Source organism: Phyllostomus hastatus, unplaced genomic scaffold, assembly GCF_019186645.2.
Source record: "Phyllostomus hastatus isolate PE091 unplaced genomic scaffold, TTU_PhHast_1.1 phas_scaffold_585, whole genome shotgun sequence".
Taxonomy (NCBI): Eukaryota; Metazoa; Chordata; class Mammalia; order Chiroptera; family Phyllostomidae; genus Phyllostomus; species Phyllostomus hastatus.
In genome coordinates, this window is record NW_025334037.1 from 234,539 (window position 1) to 262,234 (window position 27,696).

Genomic DNA, 27,696 nt, shown 5'->3' on the forward strand with positions numbered 1-27,696 from the left:
CTTAGTGAGTGCTGAGCAGATCACTCTCTAACACACAGAAACAAGGCAGGACCAACTACGAAAACACCTAGGAATGAACCTATCCCTAAAGTCACCCAAGAAGAATGAGGAAGATAAACACCCCCCTTTTCCCCTTTCTTTTTTTTAATTAAAATATAGTTAATATACAGTATTATATTAGCTCCAAGTATACAACATAGTTATTAAACATTAATAGACCTAACAAAGTGGTTACCGCACTAAGTTTAGTAACATTCTGTCACACAAGGTTATATTATCGACTATATTCTTTATGCCATATGTTACACCCCCATGACTTTTCCATTTTACAACAAGAATTTAGCATCTCTTCTTCACCTTCGCCTTTTTGTCCTTTCCCTAACCCCTCCTCCCAGTTTGTTCTCCCAAACTGGAAATCACCAGTTTGTTCTCCACGTCTATGAAACTGTTTCTGTTTTGTACTGTTTGTTCATTTGTTTTGTTTTTTAGATTCCACATATAAGTGAAATTGTACAGTATTTGTCTTGCTCTGCTGGACTTATTTCACTCAGCAAAATACCCTCTAGGTCCACCCATGTGGTTTCAAATGGCAAGATCTCATTTTTTCTTACGGCTGAGTAACATTCCACCGTATACATGCACCACGTCCTCTTCACCCACTCATCTGCCCATGGACACTGAGGTTGTGCCCAGACTTGGCTACTGTTATCCAAATGATGCTTGAGGGTGAAGCACCAAATCTGTGAGGCACTCTAGAAAACTAATGAAATGAGCAGTATTTCACCTGCACCTCAGGAGGAAAACACATCTGGAAGGTAAGCATTCCAATGTTATGCTCCCTCAATAGAGGAAGTCTTGACTAGGGGTGAGACCGCCTGCCCAAGGTTCTCTGTCCCAGCCACGTGGAGTGAAGTGTGTGGCCCTGCCTCCCAAAAGTATCAATAGTTTTCTCAACGAGGGTCAGTAGGGAGCACATCTATGCATTGAAACTAACTTTAAGACCCTAAAAGTAGAACAGAAGAATAATCAGTACATGAAATGAATTTTAAGGCAGAAGGAAAATAAAATGTTCATTATGCAGATAATCTAGTTTTTCCGTTTCATGCCCAGAATCGTTCTCTACCCAGATATAGTTAAAGGGTCATTGTAAATGTGGTATTTCAAAGGCTTTTGAACACTTCTGGAACAAACTCTTATTCATGCAGTTAACATTGATAAAGTATCTGGAGGATTGTGCTGCACAAACGCTTTGGTTATTTTTATTTGCTGCATGATTCAAAACTGAAGGATGAGAAGCTGATATAGCTATTGCTACATTATAGAACACATGCTCTTAGGAATTCATTTTATTTACTTCTTTCCTGTTTTAAATGAATTATGTGGCAGGATACAGAATTTGCTACTCTTTTAAAGAGTCCTTTAAAAATTATTTTACAGATACATTTACCATCACTGTTTGATACTATCTCAGTTAAGAACACAGAATCTTTCTTACAGAATTCCCTGAATAGCTGAGATTTCCAAAAAGGATGCAGAGTGTGACTGAAATGTCTATTTCCACAGAGAATCCAGAGGAAGTACAAAAAGCAGTTATGGCCAGAGGCAGATGCTTTGGTCCAGACTCACATCATTTGGCTGATGTCTGCTTTAAAAACCTCTGATGAGGCTTCGTTATCCACAAGATAAAGCCATTTGGCCTTTAAGGCCCTCAACAGTACGGCTTAACCTGTCTACTCCCCATGCCTTCCTCCTCCCAGCTGCCCTGCGTCAGGCCGTGTCTCGCTCAAGCTGTCCCATCTCCCTGACACCCAGCCAGACATGATTTCCCAAAAGGCTTTTGTCTTTCTAAGTGGTAAACTTTTCACAAGTTATTTTTCTTGACATCCATCCTCTACTATAAATTCTGAGAGGGAAGAGCTATGCCACATACATTTCGTCTCCCCAGAGAGCACAGAACATTCTAGTTGGTCAGTAAACATCTGATGATCATGTTTGAAGAGCCAGAAGTGTTACACTCTGTTCCTAGGTCTCATGACTTGATCTCTCTGCTTCTCTATGAAACAAAGATATTTGCTCCCAATATTCTGAAATCTGGCAATGAGAAGTAACCCATTCCAAATGTGAAATATTAATTTGCTAACATATAAAAAAAGTGAACTGGCGGTTTTATACTTCTTGTAACTATCTTTCCCTTAAAAGCCAACATGAGCATGGAAACTTTTGGGAACTCTGAGAGCTAAGGTAAAAATGGCATCAGATTAATTTGGCACAACTTCTGAGAAATGCTTTTAGGACGTACCCAGATCGTCCTTCTGGCTGTATCACAGTTGTTTGATGCAGTAAAACCTGTGACTATGCAGAGAGGGGCACTCACTTATTTTCCTGTAGGCATTCCCGGGCGCGGCTGTAGGGCACTTCTGGTCCTCTGTAGTGGTTTTCCCCCTGGAAAGCTGAGGATTGAAGGGGGGTACAGCACATCAACAGCAGCTCAGAACCTCAAAGTCACGGAACCCCTCATATTAAGTGAAAAAAAAAAGAAAGAAAAAGAAAAAGTTGGGAGACAAAAATTAAGCCAGAAATCCAACTGAATAGAAAGAACTCAAAACAAACAATTTTTAAAAAAGGTTTCCAAGCCAAACTTATCAAGGCACAAAGAAAAAAATGTCTCTCCAGGTCATCTGCCTTGCCCACGCTCATCTAAGACTCAGCTCAGGCTGCCTGCAGAATTTCTGGGCAAGGAGGGGCTTGCCTCTCACTCTAGTTAGGAGGGCAAAGTGAAACTCCTGCCCCCACTTCACAGTGCCTAGCTAGGCCCATGGCCTGCCAAAGTCCGCCTGGAGGTGGGACTTAATTAGCAGTCTACTTGCAAAGGACTTGAACCATGTCTCCCCAGAGCTAGGAAATATCAGGCTTAGTTTCAGGAAGTGGCACTTCCATTTAGAAGAATTACTGAAATTATGTTAGAAAAACAGCACCTCACACTCCTCGGGGAAATGAAGGACAAGTGATGCTGGTGGAGTCATCTGGCCTCCCAGTGGCTACCTGGAAATCACTAAGCCGATCCTAAAATTAAGCTCTTCTTAGAGCAGCTTTATGCCATTTAAGCTTGCAAAAATGCCCAGTGGAAAAAAAAAACTGGGGGCCTTTGAACTTTATTGCTAACTGGATTAGAAAACTAGAAGATCCAGGTTCAAGTCCTGGCTCTGCAATTTCAGTTGTGAATTCTGGGTCAAATCATTGAAGCTGAGTAAAGATTTTCTCATTGGTAAAATTGAGATAATGGCTATCCTAAGTACCTTATGAAGAGGAGGCCAGGTTTAGGGAGATGATAGATTTGTAAAGGATTATGAACTGTAAAGGGTTTTAATACTGACAACAATTTTTATTGCAATATTAGACTGTCACTGGTGTAATATGATCAAGATGATTCCACTTACCTTAAATAGAATGTACAGAATGTATAAAAAAATCCCAAAACCGTAGATTGGAATAATCTGCCCCATCAGGCCTCTTCCACTACCTCCTCCTCCTCCAGTGCCTCCACCTGATCCCCTGGCCTTTGCAAACGCCTCTGCAAGGTGAGACCGCTGGACGCGAGCCGCAGGGCTCTGGCCATCTAAGGGTGCTTGGTGATGATGCATCATGGGTGGAAATCGACCCAACTTCCCTGAGAAAATAAATTAATCGGTCTTTATTTCTCTACTATTTTAAATATGGCTATTATGAAACCACCTAACGCACTGAGGTACCAACAACAGAAGCCAACTCACATAAGTTTAAGAAAAAAGAGGAACTCGATCATAAGGACATGGAGGTATCACACAGATAGTATGATGTGCCTATCTCGAGCTGTTCACCAAACCCATTTTTTCTCTTCCTTTTGGGTCCACAGCTAGACATTTTTCAGCTTCCCATACAGTTAAATGTGGTCATGTGACTGAGTTACAGCCATAGGAATGTGAAGGACATGTGCTAGTTCAAGGTAAAACTTCCCACGTGTTAAACTCCATGTTCATTTCCCTTCTGCAAGCTGGATGTTGTACCTAAGGAGACCTTGGACATTATGTGACGATGAAAATGGCAGAGCTTCCAGCAACCTGGGCTCCTGATAACCGTGTGGCACAGAGCCTTCCACTACTGCCACCCCCAACAACTTAGAACCATCTGGATCTGCTTATGTGAGGAGAAACAAATTTCTACTGTGTCAGGGCCAGTGTACACTTTGGAGTCTGCTATAGCAGGGAGCCACCCCTCCCTAACACGGATAAGGAAATGCAGTCTGATCTCAGAAGAGAACAGAACTAGAAACTGGAAAGCCATCAGGATCCAGGACAGCCATTCTCTCATTCAATCTCATCGTTCTCGCTCCCTGTGGGGTCACGAGCCTTTTTTTTCTGTTTCTCTGTGTGTATCTTCTCCATTCTCCTTTCTCTCCGGACCATTTCTTTAGCTTCTTTGGGAACATGGAAACAGATGGTCATCCCAAAACCCCTCATTTGCATGTCCTTCAAGAAGCCAGCAGAGATTGGTCATAATTTCATATTCCTGGGGGGAGATTTTTGAATGCTCAGCTTGGGTAGGTATGAGTCCCTTCCCAACCCACTGGAGCTGAGCAGACAGGACTCGTGCACACAGACAGGGTCACAGGAGTCCATCCCTGTGAGTGGGAGCAGGGCTTACGGACAGGAGGGTGTATCAGTTTTCTTCCATTTCTTTTCCTCTGTCAGAAGCAGCCAAACATTAACACCAACTGCCAAACCCACAGAGAACCAGAGGTGAGAAAGAAAAGGAAGACACCTCTTCAAAAGGGCATGTAAACAGGCTCGTGTGGAAAAACCATAGAGAGACAAAATTATAAAGCAGAGAACACGAGACAGCAGAAAGACTTCATAAATCAAACTCTAAAAACACAAACTACAGAGTGAAAAACTGTTGAATTTGACTTCAACAAAATTGTAGGTTTCTGTTTAATAAAGAATGCCATGAGCAGAGTTAAGATTGATGACAAGGAAAAGCTTTTGCAACATCTAAAATTGACAAGTGATTACAGTATCTAGAATGGACAAGAAATTCCTACAAGTAAATATGAACATCACAGGAAACCCAATAGAAAAATGGTTAAAATATATGAGTAGGAAACTCATATCTCAAAGCTTAAGTGATTGAAAAATAGTAGAAAAATTATATAAAGGCCCTGGCCGGGTGGCTCAGTTGGTTGCAGCACTGACCCATACACCAAAAGGTTGCGGGTTTGATCCTTGGTCAGGGCACATACCTCAGCTGTGGGTTCAGTCTTGGTTAGGGCACATAGGAGAGGCAACTGATCGATGTTTCTCTCTCCCCCCCTCTCTAAAAATCAATGAATATATCTTCAGATGAGGAGTGAATTATACAAAGATATGCTCAAGCTCAAAGTAAAACCAAGGAGTAAAATATAAGTTACAGTATAAACATATTATAGTAAAACACGTATGAGACCTGCGAGAAGGGAAAAATTAGAAAGCGGGTAACAGTGAGGACTGGCACAGAGGCAGGGAGGCGAGAATCCCACGCACTGTGAGATGAGTGGAAACTGACACGGCCATTCTGCTAAGTCACCTGGCTGTACGGGCTGACATTAAATGTGTCTACGCCCTGTGACCCGATGATCCCACTCTGGGGCATAAACTGCAGAGACATTCTCAAATAAGGCTGTCTACATCCCAGTCTGAATTACAGACATTACAGGTGGTGTGGAGAATGTGTGCTGTGACAAGTCGTAGCAGAGGGCTTTAAGAAACCCTGCTTTCCATAACTGAAAGAATGAAAAAAAAAAAAAATCAATGTGGAGTAGATACAAATATGGAATTCTATGTACCTTTTAGAAATCACACTTTGGCCATACCTACAGTAACATGAGTGCATCTTAAAAAGCAGAGCATTGAGTAAAAAAAAAAAAAAGCAAACACCACAGCCATACTACATATCTTTTCAAGCAAATGTGCAGAGGTGTAAGGACATAAAACAAATACATTATTCCAGTGGGTGCACGTGAAAGGGGAAGGTAATGGGCGTGAGAATTGAAGAAAACTTAAAAAGAGAAAGAACAGAACAAGAAAGGAGACTTGCACTGATGGTGATGATAAGGTGCTATGAACTAGGGCCTATCTTCAAGTCAACTCTCTGCTCCCGAGGTCAGAAAGAAGGCTGGCGGTTAGGCAAGGAGGCAAGACAGCTAGCCACTGGACCAGCTGCCATCTGCCTTGGATCCTTCCCCAGCCAAGCCCCATTTCTCTCCCAGGACTGACTGGATGATATGAAGATTATGGGGGGAAAATGTTTCTTTTTAAAAGAAGGTCAGCAACAGAAAAGAAACACAGCTTCTGACAGTAGAAGGAAACCAGGTTACCAGTTCTTACTCTGGGTGCCAGTGACTATTATGTTGTGAAATTGTTAAGGATCTTATTATATTAACTGGTGAGCACTGACTTTAAGACTATTAATGCGCCTTCAGAGAAATGCCTAGTCAATATCCAAGCAGCTAAGTAAGCTTTCTCTTGAGAGAATTCAATATAGAGTAGCTAGTGTTCAATAAATTATATTTAATATTTGTAGTAATATATTGAACTTCATTTCACGGTACTGAGAACACTCTGAAACCTGGTGTAAAACAGAAAATTTAAAAATTAAAACCAGGTAATGGCACAAAAAGCATTATTTTGCATTTCTAAAATTAAAAATTGATGATGATGCCAAACAGCACACATGTCCCCTGAAACTCTTATAGATCTGTCAGCCAGGAAGACTTACTGGACAGCTGTTATACTTGGGGCTCTGCGCTATAGGTAAGAAAGGAGGAAGGCCATAAATGGCTAGAGTTCCCATGTGGAACAGTGCTTTTAAAAAGCAGCTTTTCTGAAACAGACAACAAAGAGGGGCAGGGTGTCATGGACTTTATTACTAGACAAACTAAATATCTATTGAAAGAATGCAAAAAACGAACAAAAAAAGAGGAGAGGAGTCAAATGGGATGAACCACGGCGGGGAACGAGACTCGGAAAAGCAGAGAAGCAAAGGCACACCAGGAGGGAAGAAGGATGTGAGCAACGAGGAAGAGATGAGAACAATGAAATAAGAACAAAGAATAAATAAGGCTAACTACCAAATTATTGGATTGGCCAAAAGGTCTATTACATTTTTTCCATAAAATAGCAGGCACATTTTTCATTTTTACCAATAACTTAATTGATGTGGACATTTTGAGTATGTTGGCTATCTCCTGCTATTGTCTTCTAATGTACAGAAGCCAGGGGGTGCTGCTAAACATCTTCCAATGCATACGACAGCCCCACAGCAGAGTTATTTGGCTAAAATGTCAATAGTACCGAGAAACTTCATAAACCACTTTTGACATGTTTGATCAGTCACAGCATCTTCTCCATACAATGCACAAATCTTTTGCATTTCAGTTGTATCTTTACCTCTCTTGAAATAACAAAGCATAATATGCCAAAAATGTTGCATATCCTCTTCCATCTTCAATATTAAAATGGCTGCAGAAAAATTCACCAATTTGGTAAGTTTTTTTTAAATGTACACTGATATGACAGCTGTCACAATACGATGTAACAAAATTGTTTCAACTGATGTTAAAGACAACTAAGCAATACTAGAGCCATTGCATGGAAAAAACAAGGGACTTTTTGGCTAACCCAACAGTTTGGCTCCACTTAGAGAAGTAACAGGTAAGGAGAGGAAAGTGGAGGTGATGTTTAAATGCTTATTTGTGGTGTGTAAATTTGATCCTGTGGGTCTAGGATCCAGGAAGTGACTTAATAAGAAATGTGTTTGAGGGGGATTAGTCTAGCAGTTGAGTTGGGTCTGGGAAACCAGTAAGAGGGCAGTAACTCAGCTCTGAGACCCAAGGGATTGAGGTGCTGGCTGTAGCTATGACGAGGAGAGGAGAGGCCCAAGGATCTCCTACCACGCACGCAGTGTTCGGCAACACGTACTACTGAACAGAGTACAGAGCCAACTGGGAAGGAGGTAAGAACACCCCAAAGTCAGGAGTTGGAGATGCTCAGAGCAGACAACAAAGAGCTTGGGAGGGCGTAAGATGATGGGAAGACTGAGCACACACGTTTCACACGTTAAAGTCCAGGGCTGGTGGCACATTCAGAAGAAATTGTTATTAGACTACAGTTGGTCTTGAGAAGAAGCTCTGAGCTACCTAAAGTTATAAAGCTAATTAAAATTAGGTAAGTGAATCATTCCCACAACAAAAAGGTTGGAGGGATATGTGCACATGCAGGTAAAAAGCAGAAGAAAACTGAGCTGGTCAAAGAGGACCAGAAACAAACCAGTATCATAAAAGAGGAGGACAGAGTTGAAAGCAACTGGGAAGTCCGGAAGAAACTGATAAAAGACTAACAGCAATCCCTGTTTCAGACACGACGCAGTCTTGAGAAAAGGGTGGCCATCACAGGAAACCCTGACTGTCTACTGGTTTAGACAGTCAGAGGAACCCATGTACCACAAAGCACCAGAGAGTCTTCAGAGTCAGAAGGAGCCTTAAAAGCTATCCAGTCTTGGGACATAAAGTAGAGCACATGGAATATAATCATTAATATTGTGGTAACTATATACGGTGCCAGGTGGGCACTGGAGTATCAGGGGGAACACTTTGTCAAGCATGTAATTGTCTGACCACTCTGCTATACACCTGAAACTAATACGAAATAACACTGAATGTGGACTATAACTGAAAGATAAATTTTAAAAAAGGTCCTCCAGCCTTTTTCAACAAATGTTATAGGGATGAAAGGATGAAGTTCAACCCCTAATTCATTCACAACATAGTAAATTTTAAAATTAACTCAAAATGGTTTAAAACCCTCAATGTAAGAATCAGAACTACAAGACTCTTAGAAGAAAACAGACAAACCATCATGACCTTGGGTTGGGCAATAGGGTCTTAGATATGACACCAAAAGCACAAGCAACCAAAGAACAAATACACGAACTGACTTCATCAAATTTTAAAGTGTGTGTGCTACAAATAACCCCATCAAGAAACTTAAGACAGCCCAATAAATGGGAGAAAGTATTTGCAAATCATACATCTGATAAGGGTCTAATGTTCAAAATATACAAAGAACTCCTACCACTCAACAATAAAAACAATTCATTTAAAAATGGTCAAAGGCTCTTAATAGACACTTCTCTAAAGTATATAAAAGACCAATAAGCACAAAAAAAGATGTCCAATGCCACTAGTCATCAAAAAATGCATATTAAACCCACATGAGATGCCACTGTATACTCACTAGGATGCTATAAGAAAGGACAGATAATAAAACATGTTGGAATATATCTCCTTGGGCAAGGGAAACAAAGGAAAAAATAGACAAATGGGACAACATCAAAGTTAAAAGTTTTTGCACAGCAAAGGAAACCGTCAACAACATAAAAAGACAACTCACAGAATGGGAGAAGATATTCACCAATGATACATTTGATAAGGAGTTAATATCCAACATTTATAAAGAACTCATATAACTCAACACCAAAAAAACCTCTAACAACCCAATTAAAAAAATAGGTGGAGGGCCTGAATAGATACCTTTCCAAGGAGGACATACAGATGGCAAAGAGACATATTAAAAGATGTTCAACATCACTAGTCAGCAGAGAGATGCAAATTAAAACCACAATGAGATACCACCTACACATCTGTCAGAATGGCCATCATCAATAAATCAACAAACAACAAGTGCTGGTGAGGATGCAGAGAAAGGGGAACACTCATGCACTGTTGGTGGGAATGCAGACTGGTGTAGCCAATGTGGAAAACAGTATGGGAAGTTCCTCAAAAAATTAAAAATGCAACTTCTTTGTGACCCAGCACGTATTCTTCTAGGTATACTCATACATCCAAAGAAACCCAAAACACTAACTCAAAAAGATATATGCATCCTTATATTCACTGTGGTATTATTTATAGTTGCAAAGATATGGAAGCAACCCAAGTGCCCATCAATAGATGACTGGATAAGGAACTTGTGGTACATATATACAATGAAATATCATTTTTTATCATACCATAAAAAAGAATGAAATCTTAAAATTTGCAACAACATGGAGAGACCCAGAGGGTATTATGCAAAGTGAAATAAAAAGGGCAAAATAAATGAACAAACAAAATAGAAACAGACTTACAGATGCAGAATACAAGCTGATGGTTGCCAGAAGGGAGGGGTCTTGGAAAGAGGGAGGAAAAGGTGATGGGATTAAGAAGTACAGACTGGTAGTTACAAAACAGTCGTGGGGATGTAAAGTTCAGCACAGGGAACACAGTCAGTAGTATCATGACAACGATGTATGGGACCAGGCGGGTACCTGAACATTGTGGGGACCACTCTGTAAAGTACGTGATTTTCTAACCACTACGCTATACACCTGAAACTTACATAGAATACTACTGAATGTGAAAAAAAAAAAAAGAATAAGTGATGGCACAGTTGTAGAGAAAATGGAACTCTCATACTCTGCTGGTGGGAATATAAACCAGTGCAACCACTTAGAAAAACAGGCTGGCAGTTCCTCAAAAGGGTTGACAAAGATTCCATATAACCCAACAATTACACTTTTAGGTACACACTCAAGGAGAATATGCTCACACAACAACTTGTATACAAATGTTCATAACAGCATTATTTACAATAGCCAGATATGTATTAACTGACAAACGGGTGAGCAAAATGTGTTATATCCACACAGTGGAATATTATTTGGCCATAAAAAGAAATGGAATATGATAATACTACAGTATGGATGAATTCTGAAAACAGTATGCTATGTGAAAAAAAGCCAGTCATGCAAGACTACATATATAATTTCATTAATATGAAATGTCCAGAGTAGGCAAACCTATAGAGACATAAAGTAGATCAGTGGTTTCTTTGGGCTGGGGCAGAGGGGATGATAAAATGTTCTGAAATTGATTGTGGGGTGATTGTACAACTCTGTGATTATATTAAAAACCACCAACTGTACACTTTAATAGGTAAATTGCATGGTATGTGAATTATAGCTCAATAAAGCTATGTTTTAAAGTCATCTAGTCTAACCACCTGTGTTCAATATCCTTCCCTCCCTTAAGTGGTGGGCTTGATTTTGCCGAATCCCATCCAACGGAAAACTAAGTGCTTCCCCAGGAAGCTCACACCACCTTGGTCAGTACACTCTGACTGTTAAACCTGCCCTGAGTTCGCGAGTAATGGGAGTAAGGACGGAAGTACAATACAGAGTTTCAAAAGCAACACTGACTGAATCTAGATGTGTCAAGAAGTAGAGAAACATGATTGATAAAGAGAATGTAGACTGGAATTAAGAGAAGCTGAAAAGTACGGAAACTATTTTCAAAGGCAGGAAAGGAACTGGAGTGCAACGGAGCAGACAGGCTAGATAAAAAAAAATGTTTTATAACCTAGAACCTACAAGAAACCCAAGCATTTTATATTTGGTGTAATAGTTCACATATTTACTACTGACACTTAATGTGCCAGGCACCATTGCAGACACCGAGATTAAAATGCTAAATAAAACAGAGCTCCTGTCTTTAAAAAAATTACAGATGAAAAGTATAATTATAACAACATGGTGGTAACTGTGCCTTAACCATCAAGTCCAATGGCTTTTTCCTCAGTTCTCACTCTTAGGACTCCTCTGCAACACAAGAAAGAGAATACCACCACAAAGGAGTCATTCAGTAAGTACTGCATTAATCTGAGTAAATCCTCATCAACCTTTCTGCCTTAATTTCTATGGCACATTACTCTAAGAGTTCATTTCCCCACTAACCAGCCTACACCTATTCTGTCTCAGACTCTTGCACTCTCCCCAAGATTTTCTCTCAACCTTTGCTCTTCTTCTAAAAAAATTTTTTATCATATTTTTCCATGACCATTTAGCCCCCTTACACCCCTACCTCCGCAATCACCACACTGTTGTCCATGTCCATGAGTCCTTTTTCCTTTTTCCTCAATCCCTTCACCCCCTAACCCCTCCCCCCATAGCCATCATCTGCTCTCTGTGGGTGTGTCTCTGTTTTGCTTGTTAGTTTGGTTTGTTCATTAGATTCCACATCTCTGACTGGCTTATTTCACTTAACATAATGTTCTCCAGGTCCATCCATGCTGTCACAAAGGGTAAAATTTCCTACTTTTTAATGGCCAAGCAGTATTCAATTGTGTAAATGTTCCATAGTTGTTTTATCCACTCATCTACAGATGAACACTTGGACCTCTTCAATATCTTGGTGGTTGTATAATAAATGATGCTGCAGTGAACACAGGGTTGCTTATGTTCTTTCAAATCAGTGTTTTGGGTCTCTTCAAATATATTCCCACAAGTGGGATCACTGAGTCAAAAGGCAGCTCTATTTATAATTTTTTGAGGTATTTCCATAATGTTTTCCACACTGGCTGCATTCTTACCAAAAGTATACAAAGGTTTCCCTTTCTCTACATCCTCGCCAGCACTTGCTGTTTGTTGATTTACTGACGATAGTCATTCTGACAGGTGTGAGGTGATAGTTCACTGTGGTTTTAATTTACGTTTCTCTGATGATTACTGATGTTGAGCATATTTTCATGTCTATTGGCCATGTGTTTGTCCTCTTTGGAGAAATGTCTATTCAGGTCCTTTGGCCCTTTTTTAATTGGTTTGTTGGTTTTTTGGGTGTTGAGTTTTATAAGTTCTTTATAAATTTTGGATATTAGTCCCTTATCAGATGTATGAGCAATTATGTTCTTCCATTCTGTGGGTTGTCTTTTTATTTTGTTGATGGTTTCCTTTGCAGTGCAAAAACTTTTTAGTGTGATGAAGTCCCATTTTTTTTTCTTTTGTTTCCCTTGCCTGGGAAGATATGTCAGATAAAATATTGCTACAAGTAATGTTCAGGTTTTACTGCCTATGTTTTCTTCTAGGATTTTTTGGTTTTGAGTCTAACATTAAAGTCTTTAATCCATTTTGAATTTACTCTTGTGTGTGGTGTAACAAGGTGGTCTAGTTTCATTTTTCTGCATGTATCTGTCCAATTTTCCCAACACCATTTATTGAATGAGCTATCTTTAGTCCCCTCTATTCTTTCTTTATCCTTTTTCCTTTGGTGAAAATCACTCATTTTCAAGGCATCCATTATAATTTCCAAAATGTACGCCTCCAGTTCTGACCCTTCCCTCAAGCTCCCATTTCTTATCTCTAAATCTCATTAATGTGTATAGATCCTTTTATAAGTCTATCATCTCAAACCTAAAAATGAAACTCATTTTCACCTTCTAAAACCTGTTTTCCTCCTGTATTTCTTTTATTTGTAGAGTCATTCTTTCAGACCTTTACTCTTTGTAACTATAACTTCTGCCACCTGTGACTAAGGGTCTACTGGAAACAGCAGGCTTGAGTCAGAACGCTGAATTTGGAAGAGATTTTTCTTTTTGTAAAGTTAACTGTTCGTAACAGGGAGCAACCTCATCTCTTGGATCTTAGTACTACCATGTTTCTCAGAAATTAACAGCCCAGAATGTTTAAAAAGTCCACAACTATGAAACATTTAGAAATGTCTAGTTGATTTTTTAAAAATTTAAATGAAATACTCCAAAAGTGTACAACAAAGTAAAAATAACACATGAGCACTTGTATACCTGCTTACTTGAAATGTAAGTGGGACTCCCATGCACCCTCCCTGCAATGGTCACAACTCTGAATGTGCTGATTGTTAGGTGTGCTTTTAGACTTTACTGCGGAAGTCTGCATCCATAAACAATATACAGTATTATCTTGAGTATTTTAAAACTTTGTATTATGAATGGATAGTAATGATGGTTCTATAACAATGTGAATGTACCTAGTGCCACTGAACTGTACACCTAATGGTTAAACTGATAAATTTTATGGTATATATATTTTACTACAATTTTGAAAACTTTTATATTATGGTATCACACTGTACTCTTGCTTCTTCAACTTCTCTTTTTTTGCCTTTTTTTTCTGGGTGGGGAATCAATATTTTGGCCCAGAAACGTACCATGTTGATACATGTAGCTCTAGTTCATTTATTCAAAGCATCGCCTTATGTACCCATGTCAGGATTTATTTATCCCTCCCCAGCTGATGAACATTTAGGTTATTTTCTACTGTTCACTATTCAAATGTTCTACTTTATAGCTACATTATAAATAGGATTTGTGGGGTTTAAATGTGCTTAAAAAACAACTAAAGAGATCAGAACATTAAAGATATTAGAACATTAAAATTACAGAATATCCAAAATAGAAAACAGCTGTTTTCACTATCTCTAAATGTACTTAAGTATGCCCTAAAATGGGATCTGACTAAATCCTAATTGTTTATTGAAAGCTTTCCCCATATATAGGTTTATTTAATTATTAATACTTCACTCAGCATACCATTTAAGCGTGACTAAAAACTTAATGGGTTTTACAGAGTGAAGCTCTACTTTCCATTGTTAATAACCGCCCTCACTGCTAAAAACAAAAACAAAAACTCTAGCGCTGTTAACAAAAGAGCTTTCTGAAAGCAACATTAAACCATCTGCAGCATTTCATTCTCAGGGCAAATAAATCAATAAAGAATTGAATATGTTTTGATTTCTTACTACACAGTTCAAGAAAGATCATATGGGCTCGTCCCTGAAGATATTAAGCTTCTTTCCAAGCACTGAGGCCATCCGGAGGCCTTATTTAATCAGAGTTCCTTCCAGTGGCGGTTGGGACAACAGCTGTTTCTTCAGCACTGGTCTCCGAGGGTCTCCTCGTGTTACATTCCTCTCCTAACTCTGCTTTGCTTACCCCAGCTTTGATGTTTTGTGCTAATGCAACCAGCTCTTCTTCACCTTTTGCCCACCTCCCCCCTTCAGTTCATCCTAGTATTACTAAAAGGGATGTATAAGTTGTTTAGCATGGGGCCTAGTCCACATACTCTACACGTGTTAACTACTACTGTTTTGTTTCCAGAGTAGTTTTCCTGAAGCATAACTGCAACTGGTCTGGCCATTTTTCTGATCAAAAGCTCTCAGCGGTCCCCACTGAGGACAACCGGCCATGTTAAGCAGGAGGCAGCAAAGGGAGGTAAAATGAGCACCATCTTTTGGGTCAGAGTTACGAGTGAGACTCCTGGCTGTGCCTCCAACAGCTTAGGTAGAGGCTGAATGGATCTTTCTAGAGCTCGTTTTCATTATCTGTAAAATAGCAATAATGACTCCTTTTTCTCAGGGCTGTTACAGGATTACAGATTAAATACCACATACAAAGTACTCAGCACACACAGTATGGTCTTAACAAATTCTGACGTTCCCTCCTCACTACAAAAAGAATTCCTCAACAACTGAATTACATAATCTAGTTCAAAAGTACCTCCTCGCACTCCTTTCCTGTTACATACTCCTAACTCAACCTAACCAGACTCCTCACCATGCTCTGGGCCTGCCTGGTGATCTCTTGCTTCTAAGCCTTTATATTCCAGTGGTTTTGACTTTCTCTCTAACTCCACATAATCTAAATCTGGCCTGTCCTTCAGGGCCCAGGTCACCGCCCCCACCCCAAAGCATTTTCTCCCCATGCACTTAGAACACACTTCTTGAATCTCTTTAATTGTACCTAACATACCTGGCTTTATTTGAGAGTTATATGTATGTGTCATACAGCATCTATCTGAACAGACTGGGAAACAGAAATAGGTGACATCTTCCACTAATCACTGTTTGTCCAATTTCATTTAGTGCTGACTGACATCTACAAATCATATCTGAGGAAAAGCAGCAGTCCCTGACACCCAGGAGCTGACTGGTACTATCAGCTTGGCCCTGCTGTTGCTGCCAGCCAGCCCGGCCCGCACAGTTCTCCCGGTGTTCTGCTAATTATAAGCAATTCCAGGACATCAACATCAAACCATCAAACAAGGCCATGCTGTGATCATGATGGATCAAAAAAACAAACAAAAAAACAACAACAAAAAAACAACAACAAAGGACACCTCTGTAGTCTGCCTGAACACAGACAAAACATGAGTACCATCCCAGCCAAATATCAAATTGCCCCCATTCTTGGATAATGAGTGACTGCTGCTTCTTCACCAATTACAGCTTTAGTCTTTCTCTAGTCTGCTCTCCCTTTAGACAAACTCTATTAGGGTACCCTATCACAGAACTGTCCCCACTTCCTGACAGCATCACAAAGCCCCACAGCCTTAAACTTTCCTCAAAATCGCCCAATACAGGCCCAAATCCAATATAAGGCTTTCAAACACTCCTACTGAGATACCGCATTCTTCTCCATGGTGTGCGTTCTCTCTTACTAAAGTAAGAAACCCAACTTGCTCAGCCAGAGGTGTATTCCTGCTGTTCTGTGGCTGGAGGACAAACTAAGAACTTCCTGAATAAAAGTGTAGTGTTTTCTTTATGTGCGGGGCCCTACCGGGCATGCTCTGGGTCTCATGTACGGTTCACTTTGTTGAACTGATCTGGCTGACTTACACTGTGTCCGTTGGCCTTTACTGGACTCAAGACCCAGCCCAGTCACTCTTGGTACTCAAAGGAACTTTCTAACTCATTATCCTGAGCAAACTGAACTTCACAGTTTTGAGAAGAGAAAATGCCAGTCAGGGTTACTGATCAAAGTGCTGTACACACACCACACCGCTCCACACCCACTCACCTCTAAGTTTCTGAACTTGAAAAAGAACCTAATTGACATGCATTCACAGGCTCTCCTCTCTTCTTTGAACACTCTTTTAGAGTAGATGTAATTTAAGATAACAAAGAATTATATATGTATATGCATGTTATATATGTATACACAAATATAGATATGTGCATATGTATTTTCACATTTTGGAGAGCTCAAGGTTAAGTGGGCAGGACTCACTTGAGGAGAACATGTTGATAAGAGTCTGAGCTTTCCAGAGAAACAGGACTGCTGGGGAGGGGCTGGGAAGGAACCCTATTTATAAGCATTCAAAGTGAAACACTCACTAGAAAACATGGGCGAGCAGCGTCAGCAGGAGAGATGCCAGAATGACACTCCTGTGGGAGCACCACGTGCAGGTGGTGGGTAGGACCCCCTTGTAGTCAGCTCCAGCACAGAAGCAGCACAGTGTCATCTTGGAGGACTTCAACTACCTTGACACCCATTCAAAGTCATAGTCAGCTGATCCTAGAACAGCTGAAAAGTTCCTGACTAGCGCGCTGACATTTTCATGTTCCAAGGATACATAATGTAAAAGCAGAGCAACTTCTACTCTGGCCAAGGAAGAAACAGGCCAGTGAAGTAAAAGGAGAACCACAGGAGAAAGAGACTGCTCCAACTTAGCATCTGTGGCAGCAAAGCAGGGGTTGCATGGCATAGGCTCTAGAAAGGCATAACCAAGAAGCTCTAAAAACAGGCACACAGTTCCATGGCGTGAGCCCGTCTCTAAAAGGAAAGCTCTTTAAATACATTTGTTTGGGCTCTTCAAAAATTGTCAAGCAGGTAGGAAAGGCTCAAGGAAAAAGCAGCTGTCCAGGGAGCTCTTCTAAAAGAACAGAGACAACAGTGTGGTGATTGCTCGGGGGAGGGGGTATAAGGGACTAAAAGGTAATGTTAAAAAATAAAGATTAAATTTTAAAAAAAGAACAGAGAAAAAATTAACAGAAAGACATAAGCAATCAGCAAGAAAGAGCAGCAAGACTTAGAAAAACCATATGAGGAGGCCAAGGTTCAAACTAAACTAGGACCTACCAAAAAGGTACTTAAAGGGGTTCTTTTTTGAGCAAAGGCAATTTGCCTGAAAATAAAATGTAATGCTGAATGAAGTGAACTTCTCAGCCTCTATTTTGCTTCCATATTCCCTCTTAAAGGGAATAAATTTGGAGTTAAACGGAAGAGAATCAACAATCCTAAGGAAAAAAAAATAAAGTTCCAGATGGGTGAAGAGAATAAACTCAAGTCTATTCACTAAATAATTTCTACAAAGAAGATTGGAAATACTTGCAAACAAGATCACTGGACTACTGAAAATTTTAAGAAATTGTGTTGATAAAAAGAAATCTTGAAACAGTGAAGACAGATAACTATGTTCCAGTCTGCGAGAAGAAGGCAGGTGGTGGTACCCTCAACCACAGAGGAATGAGTACGCTGTGGCTCTTAGGCTAGATTCCAAAAAGGATTCTTCTATTTACGATGGAGTGGATGAGGGAGGGAAGAAATAGTATTTCTTCCTTATTATAAAAGAGATGCATACCTATGGGAAACTGAGAAAGTACAGAAAAGTTTAAAGAATAACAACCACCCATACCTCATCCAGAAATAAAACCAGCTAGCATGTTGACATATTTCTTTCTGGTAAATGCATAGTGGCTATATCTTTACCTTTCACACATAGCATACGGTTTCCCATCATTTAAAACTCCTCATGAATATAATTTACTGGATTCATAATAGTCCACGCATGTATGCACAATAACTTATGTAACCATAAAGAATATAACAATAACAGTGAAAAGGTGATGGTTTACAAGGACTAATAGAGGAAGCTATAATCCCTAGGGGACAACATTCATTAATTTACTCAACTTCATCATCTTTTCATTCATTAGTAAGTATTTACTGTTCACTACCTGCAGGCCTGGTCTGAGACTGGAGCTACAGCAAAGAACAAGACAAACTCCCCTGCCCTCATGAAACCTCCTTTGTGAGTGAGAAAAGAGATAATAAACAAGATAGTGATCAATACTAACGAGAAAAAATACAGCAAGCCAAGGAGATAATACATGTGAGAGAAAGAGTTTATTTTAGCTGAAGTGGCCAGAGAAGGCTCAGGAGATGCATGCATTCAAGTGAAGGCCCATAGAAGATGGAGAAAGGGCAGATGGATATTCAAAAAAGAGCATTTCAGGCAGAGGAAACAGCAAATGCAGAGCCCCTGAGGTGGGAGCACGTCTGGCCTGTTACAGCAAGGAGGCGGCTGGTGTGGCCAAAGCAAAGTGAGAAAGCAGGAAAAGTAGAAGGCAATGGGGAAGAGGATTAAGAAGGGCCTTTTAGGTCTTATATAGACCTTATCTCCTCATCTGAGGGTCTGTGGAGGGAAGAGATTTGGGCTTTGACGGGTCCACCTGACTGCTGTGTTGAGAACAGACGGAGGAGGGAAGGGAGCAAGCAGGCTGACCACAGTCTGAAATGGACAGAATGAGATGGGGTAGAACAATCCAATGACCAACTGGTTGAATTACTCTTCACAAAAGGTTTCAGCAAACAGACTGGGGCAATCCTAACAGCAGGCTCAACTGACCAATACAGTAAGAAAATAATCCAACTGATCTATGAAGAAGACGTGCTGATCATAATCAAAAGTAAAATTGTAAAAAAAAATCATGAGACAGAAAGAAATTTGAACACTAGATATTTAATGACATTAGAAATTATTGTTTTTTTATGTGTAATAATGGTATTGTGGTTTTTTTTAATTCTTAGGTTTTTTAGAGATGTATACGAAAGTATTTAAGGATAAAGTGATCCAATGCCTGGGATTTGCTTAAAAAACAATCGAGTGATGGGGGAAGGTGGGGGGAAAGTAGGTGGAGACAGCCATGACACGAAAAGATAGTGGTTGAAGCAGGGCGATGTGGATCCGTTTTACTGCTCTCTCTGCTTTTGCTTAGGTTTCGAAGTGTCCTAAGCACAAGTGTTTTTAAAAAATTAAGAATGGCACATAGCTGAGAGAGACAATAAATACACTGAGTGAAAGAATGGATGCTCTGAAAAAACTTCAAGAGGCTAGAATTCTAGGCCAAATTTAAACACGTAAAATGCAACAGGAAAGAATATAAAGTACTATATTTGGCTCCAAAACATCAAGTAAACAGTACAAAACAGACAAAAAATGTATTTTTAAAGAATAGCTTAGGATTCTAATAAATAGCAAGGGCAGCAAGTAAAATGCCAAAAATCTAAAGCCATCCCCAGAATACGCTGCATACAGAATTTTAAAAAGTAGTGTGGGAAGAGGCAACAGGCTGCTCTTTCATTGGCTTACCCTTGCTGGTATTTCTATTTTTTAATTTATTTTTAAAATATATTTTATTTATTATGCTATTACAGTCCCAATTTTCTCCCTTTGCCCTCCTCTGCCCATTACCCGCCTTCCCTCCAGCAAACCCCCTGCCCCACTTAGTTCATGTCTGTGGGTTGTGCACATAAGTTCTTTGGTTTCTCTATTTCCTATACTGTTCTTAACCTGCCCCTGTGTATTTTGTACCTACCAATTATGCTTCTTAATTCCTGTACGTTTTCCCCCATTCTCCTCCTTCCCATTTGCAGTTGATAACCCTCCATCATACCTATGATTCTGTTCCTGTTCTGGTTGCTGCTTAGCCTGTTTTTCCAGATTCAGGTGTTGATAGTTGTGCATTTGTTGTCATTTTAATGTTCATAATTTTGATCTTCTTCTTTTTCTTAAATAAATCCCTTTAGCATTTCATGTAATAAGGCTTAGTGATGATGAACTCCTTTAGTTTTACCTTGTATGGGTGGCACTTTATTTGCCTTCCATTCTAAATGATAACTTTGCTGGGTAGAGTAATCTAGGTTATAGGTCCTTGCTTTTCATCACTTGAACACTTCTGGCCAGTCCCTTCTTGCCTGCAAAGTTTCTTTTGAGAAATCAGCTGACAGTCTTATAGGAGCTCCTTTGTAGGTAACTCTTTGCTTTTCTCTTGCTGCTTTTAAGATGCTTCTCTTGCTGTCTTTATTTCTGACCTCTGGCATTTTAATTGTGATGTGTCTTGGTGTGGTCCTCTATGGGTGCAACTTGTTTGGAATTCTCTGTGCTTCCTGGACTTTTATGTCTATCTCCTTTATGAAATTAGGGAAGTTTTCTTTCACTATTTTCTCAAATAAGTTTTCATTTTCTTGCTCTTCCTCTTCTCCTTTTGCAATCCCTATAAATTCGGATGTTGGTAGGTTTAGAGATGTCCCAGAGGTTTCATATACTATCTTTGTTTTGTTTTTTTTATTTCTTGTTTCTTCTTGCTTTCTAGTTGAATTCTCATTTCTTCCTTATGTTCTAAATCATTGATTTGAATCTTGGCTTCCTCCCCTCCACTGTTGGTTCCCTGTAGATTTTTCTTTTTATTTCACTTAGTATAACCTTGGCAGCCCCCCTGTATTTGTTTCTGTGTACTGGGTAGAGCTGCTTTGACTCCCTGTCTTAGTAGCATGGCCTATGGTAGAAAAGGCACCTGTAAACTGTGTGGGGCAGGGCCTTAGGTAATGGCCAGGGCAGGGCAACCTGCTTCACCACCTTGTGACTCTGAGTGGAGGGAGGGCTCAGAGACACAACAGTGCCACTGCCTGGCTTCTGGAGGTTTGCCCAGCACTCGCCCCATTTCCAGTCACTTCACCCACTCCCTGTATGCGACTGGCACCCGTCTAGCTGTTGCCTTGGTGGTGAATCCCAGGGTGGGTGAGTTTGCATTCATTCTAAGTCTGTGAGAGCCTTTTAAATGGACTCTCCTGAAAAACTGGCAGTTTCTTCCACTGCTCTGACCCTCAATGGTTTTTATAGCCAGAAATTATGGGGTTATATTCCAGTGCTGGAACCCTGGGCTGTGTGGCCTGACCTGGGGCTCAGAATGCTCACTCCCAAGGTATCTCTCCTGGTTTTTATCCACCATACGTGAATGTGGGACCTCCCATTCCCACCGCTGCCTCTCTGTGCCACATCACATCTCCTCACCTCTCCGCCCCTCTCTAAATCTCTGCCCCTCCTATGCATCTGGATGAATGTGGCTTCTTTAAATCCTTGGTTATCAGACTCCCATACAGTTCAATTTTCTGACAGTCCTGGGTGTTACATTGAGGTTTAGTTGTAATTTTCTCTGTGGTTGCATGAGGAGGCAAAGTATGTCTACCTATGCCTCCATCTTGCCCAGAAGTCCCACTTAGTGTTATTTTTAAGTAGCTATGTTGAGATAATTGCAACCTATACCATCATATATATAAGGTATGGAAGAAGGAGCTAGAGTTGTCAATGGAAGAAAAAAGACTGAAGAAGGAGACATCCTACTAGTCTTCAAATTCCTGAGCTCACCATCTTTCCCCTTAAATTTATTTTTCTTCCATTCCTACTTTGGTGAAGGGCATCACCTTTTCTTTATTCACCTGAGACTAGTCCAAGATGCCTCCCTCACCCTTGCCTTCCACTTGTATTTAAAATTGCCTCTTAGAATTGTTCTCTTCCTACCTACTGTTGAAAGCCTCCCCTGCTCCATTTACTCCTCTTCCTAGCCTAGTACTGCTATTTTTTTTTGGGGGGGGGGGCGGGGGTGGAGATCACTCTCATCTTCAGAGTAACCAGCATATTCTTTCTACCCAAGCACTGCAAGTAACTTAATTCAAGCCATTAAGATGGGTGGATATGTTAGCTGGAACTACTTAGGACTAAGAGTGAGGTGGAAATAAAGGAAGACACACTTGCTCCCTGAATAGAATATAAGGTGATGCCTGGAACTGTTACAACCATTGCTGCTACCCTGAGAGGAGTCAGATGGTAAAACCAACTTGAAAGGAACCCAGAAGTGAAAAATCACAGCTGGGGCCCTGATGAGATTGTGAATCTCTGGATAGATCAACAATGGAGGCCAGTTCTAACAGAGTCCATCCATCCATATCCTCACCCGAGGACATGTTTACTGATCTTAGAGAGAGGGGAAGGGCAGGAGAAAGAGGGACAGAAACATCATTGTGAGAGAGAGAAACACTGATCAGTTGCCCCTCCCACACATCCCAACTGGGGACCAAACCTGCAACCTAGGTATGTTCCCTGACGGGGAATCAAACCCACGATCTCTTGGTTTATAGGACAATGCTCCGACCAACTGAGCCACACCAGCCAGGGCGGAGTCCTTTCATTTATATAACACAATAAATTCCCTTTCTGTCTTAAAACAATTCAAGCTGACTTTTCTGTCACTCGTCATGAGTATCCTAACTGATGAGCCCAATGGCATTAGCTTAACGATGCTCATGATGTCTCAACTGGACTACTGCAACAATCTCCCCCCTGAGACATCGTGACAGTGCAGCCTCCACACTGCTGCCAGGGCATCTTTTCTAAACCCAGACTGGGTGTCTCTCTTCTACTTACAAACTTAAAATGCCATCCTCTGCCTTTAGAGTAAAATCCAAACTCCTAAAGTATGGCAGGAAAAAAATCTTCAGTTTGGCCCCTGCCAATTTCTCTGGTCTCATCTCTTACAACCCTAAAGCTACTTCGAGGCTCTAAGATTTTCCCCCCTGTGTTTCCTCTGCTTGGAGTGCCCTTCTTGCTTTGGATGATAAAAACACTTTAAGAGATACCACCTCAATTTAGACAAGAAATGAAAGGCTGATTTAATATCCAAAAGTCAATCTTGTAATACATTATATCAATGGAATGAAGGACAAAATGCCATGATCATCTCAACAGGCACAGAAAAAGCACTTGACATAATTCAACATCCCTTCATAATTAAAACACTCAACAAACAAGGAACAGAAGGAAACTTCCTCAATCTGCCAAAGGGCATCTACACAAAACCCATACCTAACATCATACTTAACGGTATGAAAGCTTTCTTCTCTTTTTTTAAACTGAAACTGGGGTGACACTGGCTCACAAAACCATGCAAGTTTCAAGTGTACAACTCAACAAAACATCAACTGCACACTGCATCATGTGCCCATTGCTCCAAGCAAAGTATCTTTCCGTCCCCATTTTCCCCACTTTGCTCACCTCCACCTCCTCCCTCCCTCCTTTTCTACTGGCTATCACCATACTGTTGTCTGTGTCTGTGATATACATATATCTATATCTATGCCTATACATCTATAGGTATAGATATATATGGAGTTTCTTGCTTAATCCCTTAATCTTCTTTCATCCAACTCCACAGCCTCCATCCCTTCTGACAGCTGTCAGCCTGTTCCATGTATCCGTGCCTCTGTTTCAATAACATTTTGTCCATTTTTGTTCATTAGAGTCCACGTATGAGTGAAATAATATGGTATTTGTCTTTCTCTGACTGGCTTATTTCACTTAGCAAAATAATCTCCAGGTCTATCCATGCTGTTGCAAAAGGTAAAATTTCTTTTCTTTTTTTTTTACTGTCGAGTAGTATTCCATTGTATAAATGTACCACAACTTTTTTATCCACTCATCTATTGATGGGAACTGGGCTGTTTCCAGATCTTGGGCTATAAAGGCACTGCAAGGAACATAGAGGTACATACATTCTTTTGAAGTAGTATTTCAGGTATGTCTTAGGATGTATTTCCAGGATCACTGAGTCATAAGGCAGTTCTATTTTTAATTTTTTTATCTCCATACTGCTTTCTACACTGGCTGTACCAGTCTGCAGTCCCACCAACAGTGCACGAGGGTTTGCTTTTCTCCACAACCTCACCACCACTTGTTTGTTGATTTATTGATAATAGCCATTCTGTAGGCATGAGGTGATGTCTCATAGTGATTTTAATTGCATTTCTCTGATGATTAGTGACACTGAGCATTTTTTCATGTCTCTTGGCTATCTGTATGTCCTCTTTGGAGAACTGTTTATTCAGATTCTTTGCTCATATTTTAAATGAGCTGCTTGTCTTCTTGGTGTTGAGTAGTATAAATTCTTTATACATTTTGGAAATTAATCCCTTACCAGATATATCAATGGCAAATATGTTCTCCCATTCAGTGGGTTGTCTTTTCATTTGTTAATGGTTTCTTTTGCTGTGCAAAAGCTTCTTGGTTTGATGTGGCCCCATATGTTTATCTTTTCTTTTGTTTCCCTTGCCTAAGGAGATATAGCAGCAAAAATATTGCTACAAGAAATGTTTTCTTCTAGGATTTTTATGGTTTTGCAACTTAAGTCTTTAATCCATTTGGAGTTTATTCTTGTAAATAGTGTAAGTTGGTGGTCTAGTTTCACTTTTTTGGCATGTATCTGTACAATATTCCCAACACCATTTATTGAAGAGACCGTCTTTATCCCATTGTTTGTTCTTGTCCCCTTTGTCAAATATTAGTTGACCTTAAAGGCATGGGTTTATTTCTGTGCACTCTATTCTGCTCTATTGCTCTGTATGCCTGTTCTTGTGCCAGTACCACATTGTTTTGATTACTATGGCCTTGTAGTATAGTTTGATATCAGGTAGTGTGATGCCTCCAACTTTGTTTTTCATTCTCAAGATTGCTAAAGCTATTCAGGGTCTTCTGTGGTTCTGTATAAATTTTAGCAATATTTGTTCTAGATCTGGGATATGCCATTGTGATTTTCATAGGAATTGGGCTGAATCTGTATGTAGACTGCTTTGGGTAGTATGGATGTTTTAATGATGTTAATTTTTCCTATCCGTGAACACAGTATATTGAAAGCTTCCTTCTTAAGATCAAGAAAAAGACAAGGATGTTTACTGTTACTACTTCTATTCAACATTTTACTAGAAGTTCTAGCCTAGGCAGTTAGGCAAGAAAAAAAGAAAAACATGTAGACTGAAAAGAAAAATAAAATATTTCTATTTGCTAATGACATGATTGTGTATTAAAGCAAATAATTCAGCAAGGTTGCAGGATATAATATTAATACACAAAAATTAACTGTATTTCTATATAACATTTCTAAACAACATGAAAATAAAATTAATAACTCAATTTTCAATAACATAAAAAACAATAAAATACTTAGAAATATATTTAACAAAATAATACTGGGGACACTGAAAATTACAAAATTATAAAATCATAAAAAGTTGAAAGCCACTGGAGACCTAAATATAAAGAAATGTTGTGTTCATAGACTGAAAAACTTAATATTGTTAAGATGGCAATACTCTCCAAACTGATCTACAGAGTCAACATAATCTATCAAAATCTGAGCTGGCTTTTTGTGGCAGAAATTGACAAGCTGATTCTAAAATTTATACAGAAATGCTGGGTCACAGGACTCAGAAATCAATCTTGAAAGAGAACAAAATTGGAATACATACAAGTCAATCTCAAAACTTACTACAAAGTTATAGGAATCAAGACTGTAGTACTGGCAAATATATACATGTCTCTCTCTCTATACCACAGGTGGCAAATACAAGGCCCGTGGGCTAAATCTAGCCCTCCACCTTGTTTTATTGGGCCTCGCACCTTGTTTCTGCCTGTTGGTAGTGCCACGCTCCTTGCCCCTAGTTAAGGAGTGGTAACATTTATACAGCCCTAAAATTACATTCAGCCCCTTGAAGGCAACCGTGAGGTTGATGTGGCCCCTGGTTAAAATGAGTTTGACACCCCTGCTTTACACGCACACACATACACACACACATATATTAATGGAACAGAATTGAGAATCCAGAAATAAACCGTCACATTTATATTCAACTGAATTTTGACAAGGGTATCAAAACAATTCAATGTAAAAATAATAGTCTTTTCAACAAATGGTCCTGGGATAATTAGGTAACTGCATATCCACATGAAACTGGGCTTCCATGTAACATTGTATATATAAAAATAACTCAAAACAGATTAAAGACAAATGTTAAGTGCAAATACTGTAAAATTTGAAAACATAGGCATAAATCTCCATGACCTTGGATTTGACAATGATTTTTTAAATATAAAACCAAAAGCAGAGGCAACAAAATAAAAAATAAACTGGACTTCATCAAAATTAAAAACTTTTCTTCTAAAGTACACCATCAAGAAAATGAAGACTAACCCACTCAAGGGGAGAAAATAACTGCAAATCATGTATCTGATAATGGACTTGTATCTAAAATATAAAAAGAACTCTTAAAACTCAGTAACAAAAAGTAACCCAATTTAAACGTGGTCAAAATATATGAGTAGAATTTTCTCCAAAGATATGCAAATAGCCAAAAAAACCGTGAAAAGATGCTCAATATCTTTAGTCATCAGAGAAATGCAAATAAATCCACAATGAGATACCACTTCACACCCACTAGAATGGCAATAATCAAAAAGTCAAACAATAACAAGTATAGACAAGATGTGTAGAAACTGGAACCTCCATACATCACTGGTGGGAATATAAAATGGTACATCCACTTTGGAAAATAGTCTAGCAGTTCCTCAAAAAGTTAAACATAGAATAATAAATCACATGACCCTGAAATTCCATTCTTAGTTCCAGCCACACTAAATTGTTCCTATTTCCCAAATGTATATACCTGAGAAATGAAAACATGTGTCTACACAAAAGTTAAGAGCAGCATTATTCATAATAATAAAAATATAAACAACCCAAATACCCATCAACTGATGGTAAAATGATAAACAAAATGTGGTACATCCACACAAAGGAATAATGCTTGGCCACAAAAAGAAATGACGCACTGACACCTGCTACAACACAGATGACCCATGAGAACACTGTGCTAAGTGAAAGGAGCCAGTCACAAAACACCACATACTGTACGATTCCATGTACACGAAATGTCCAGAATAGAAACGCTAATAGAGACAGAAAGTAGATTAGTGGTCGCCCTAGAGCAGAAGCGGGATTGTTAGAGGGTGCTGACTAAAGATTACAGGATTTGGTGGGGTGAAATATTCTAAAATTGATTTTGGTGATGGTTGTACAACTCTGAATACACAAAAAAATCACTAAATTTACACTTT

At 39.6% G+C, this 27,696-nt stretch overlaps 1 protein-coding gene across 5 annotated transcripts in view; it reads right to left on the reverse strand.

The window, feature by feature from the left end:
* Positions 1-27,696, reverse strand: part of RIC3 (RIC3 acetylcholine receptor chaperone) — a 56,105-nt gene that overhangs the window by 25,681 nt on the left and 2,728 nt on the right. For all 5 annotated transcript variants that reach the window (XM_045825187.1, XM_045825188.1, XM_045825186.1 and 2 more), the window contains exons 2-3: positions 3,438-3,667; positions 2,375-2,450 (exon numbers count right to left, since the gene is read on the reverse strand). In XM_045825187.1, the coding sequence (XP_045681143.1) occupies positions 2,375-2,450; positions 3,438-3,667 (306 nt within the window). The remainder of the gene's footprint in view (positions 1-2,374; positions 2,451-3,437; positions 3,668-27,696) is intronic.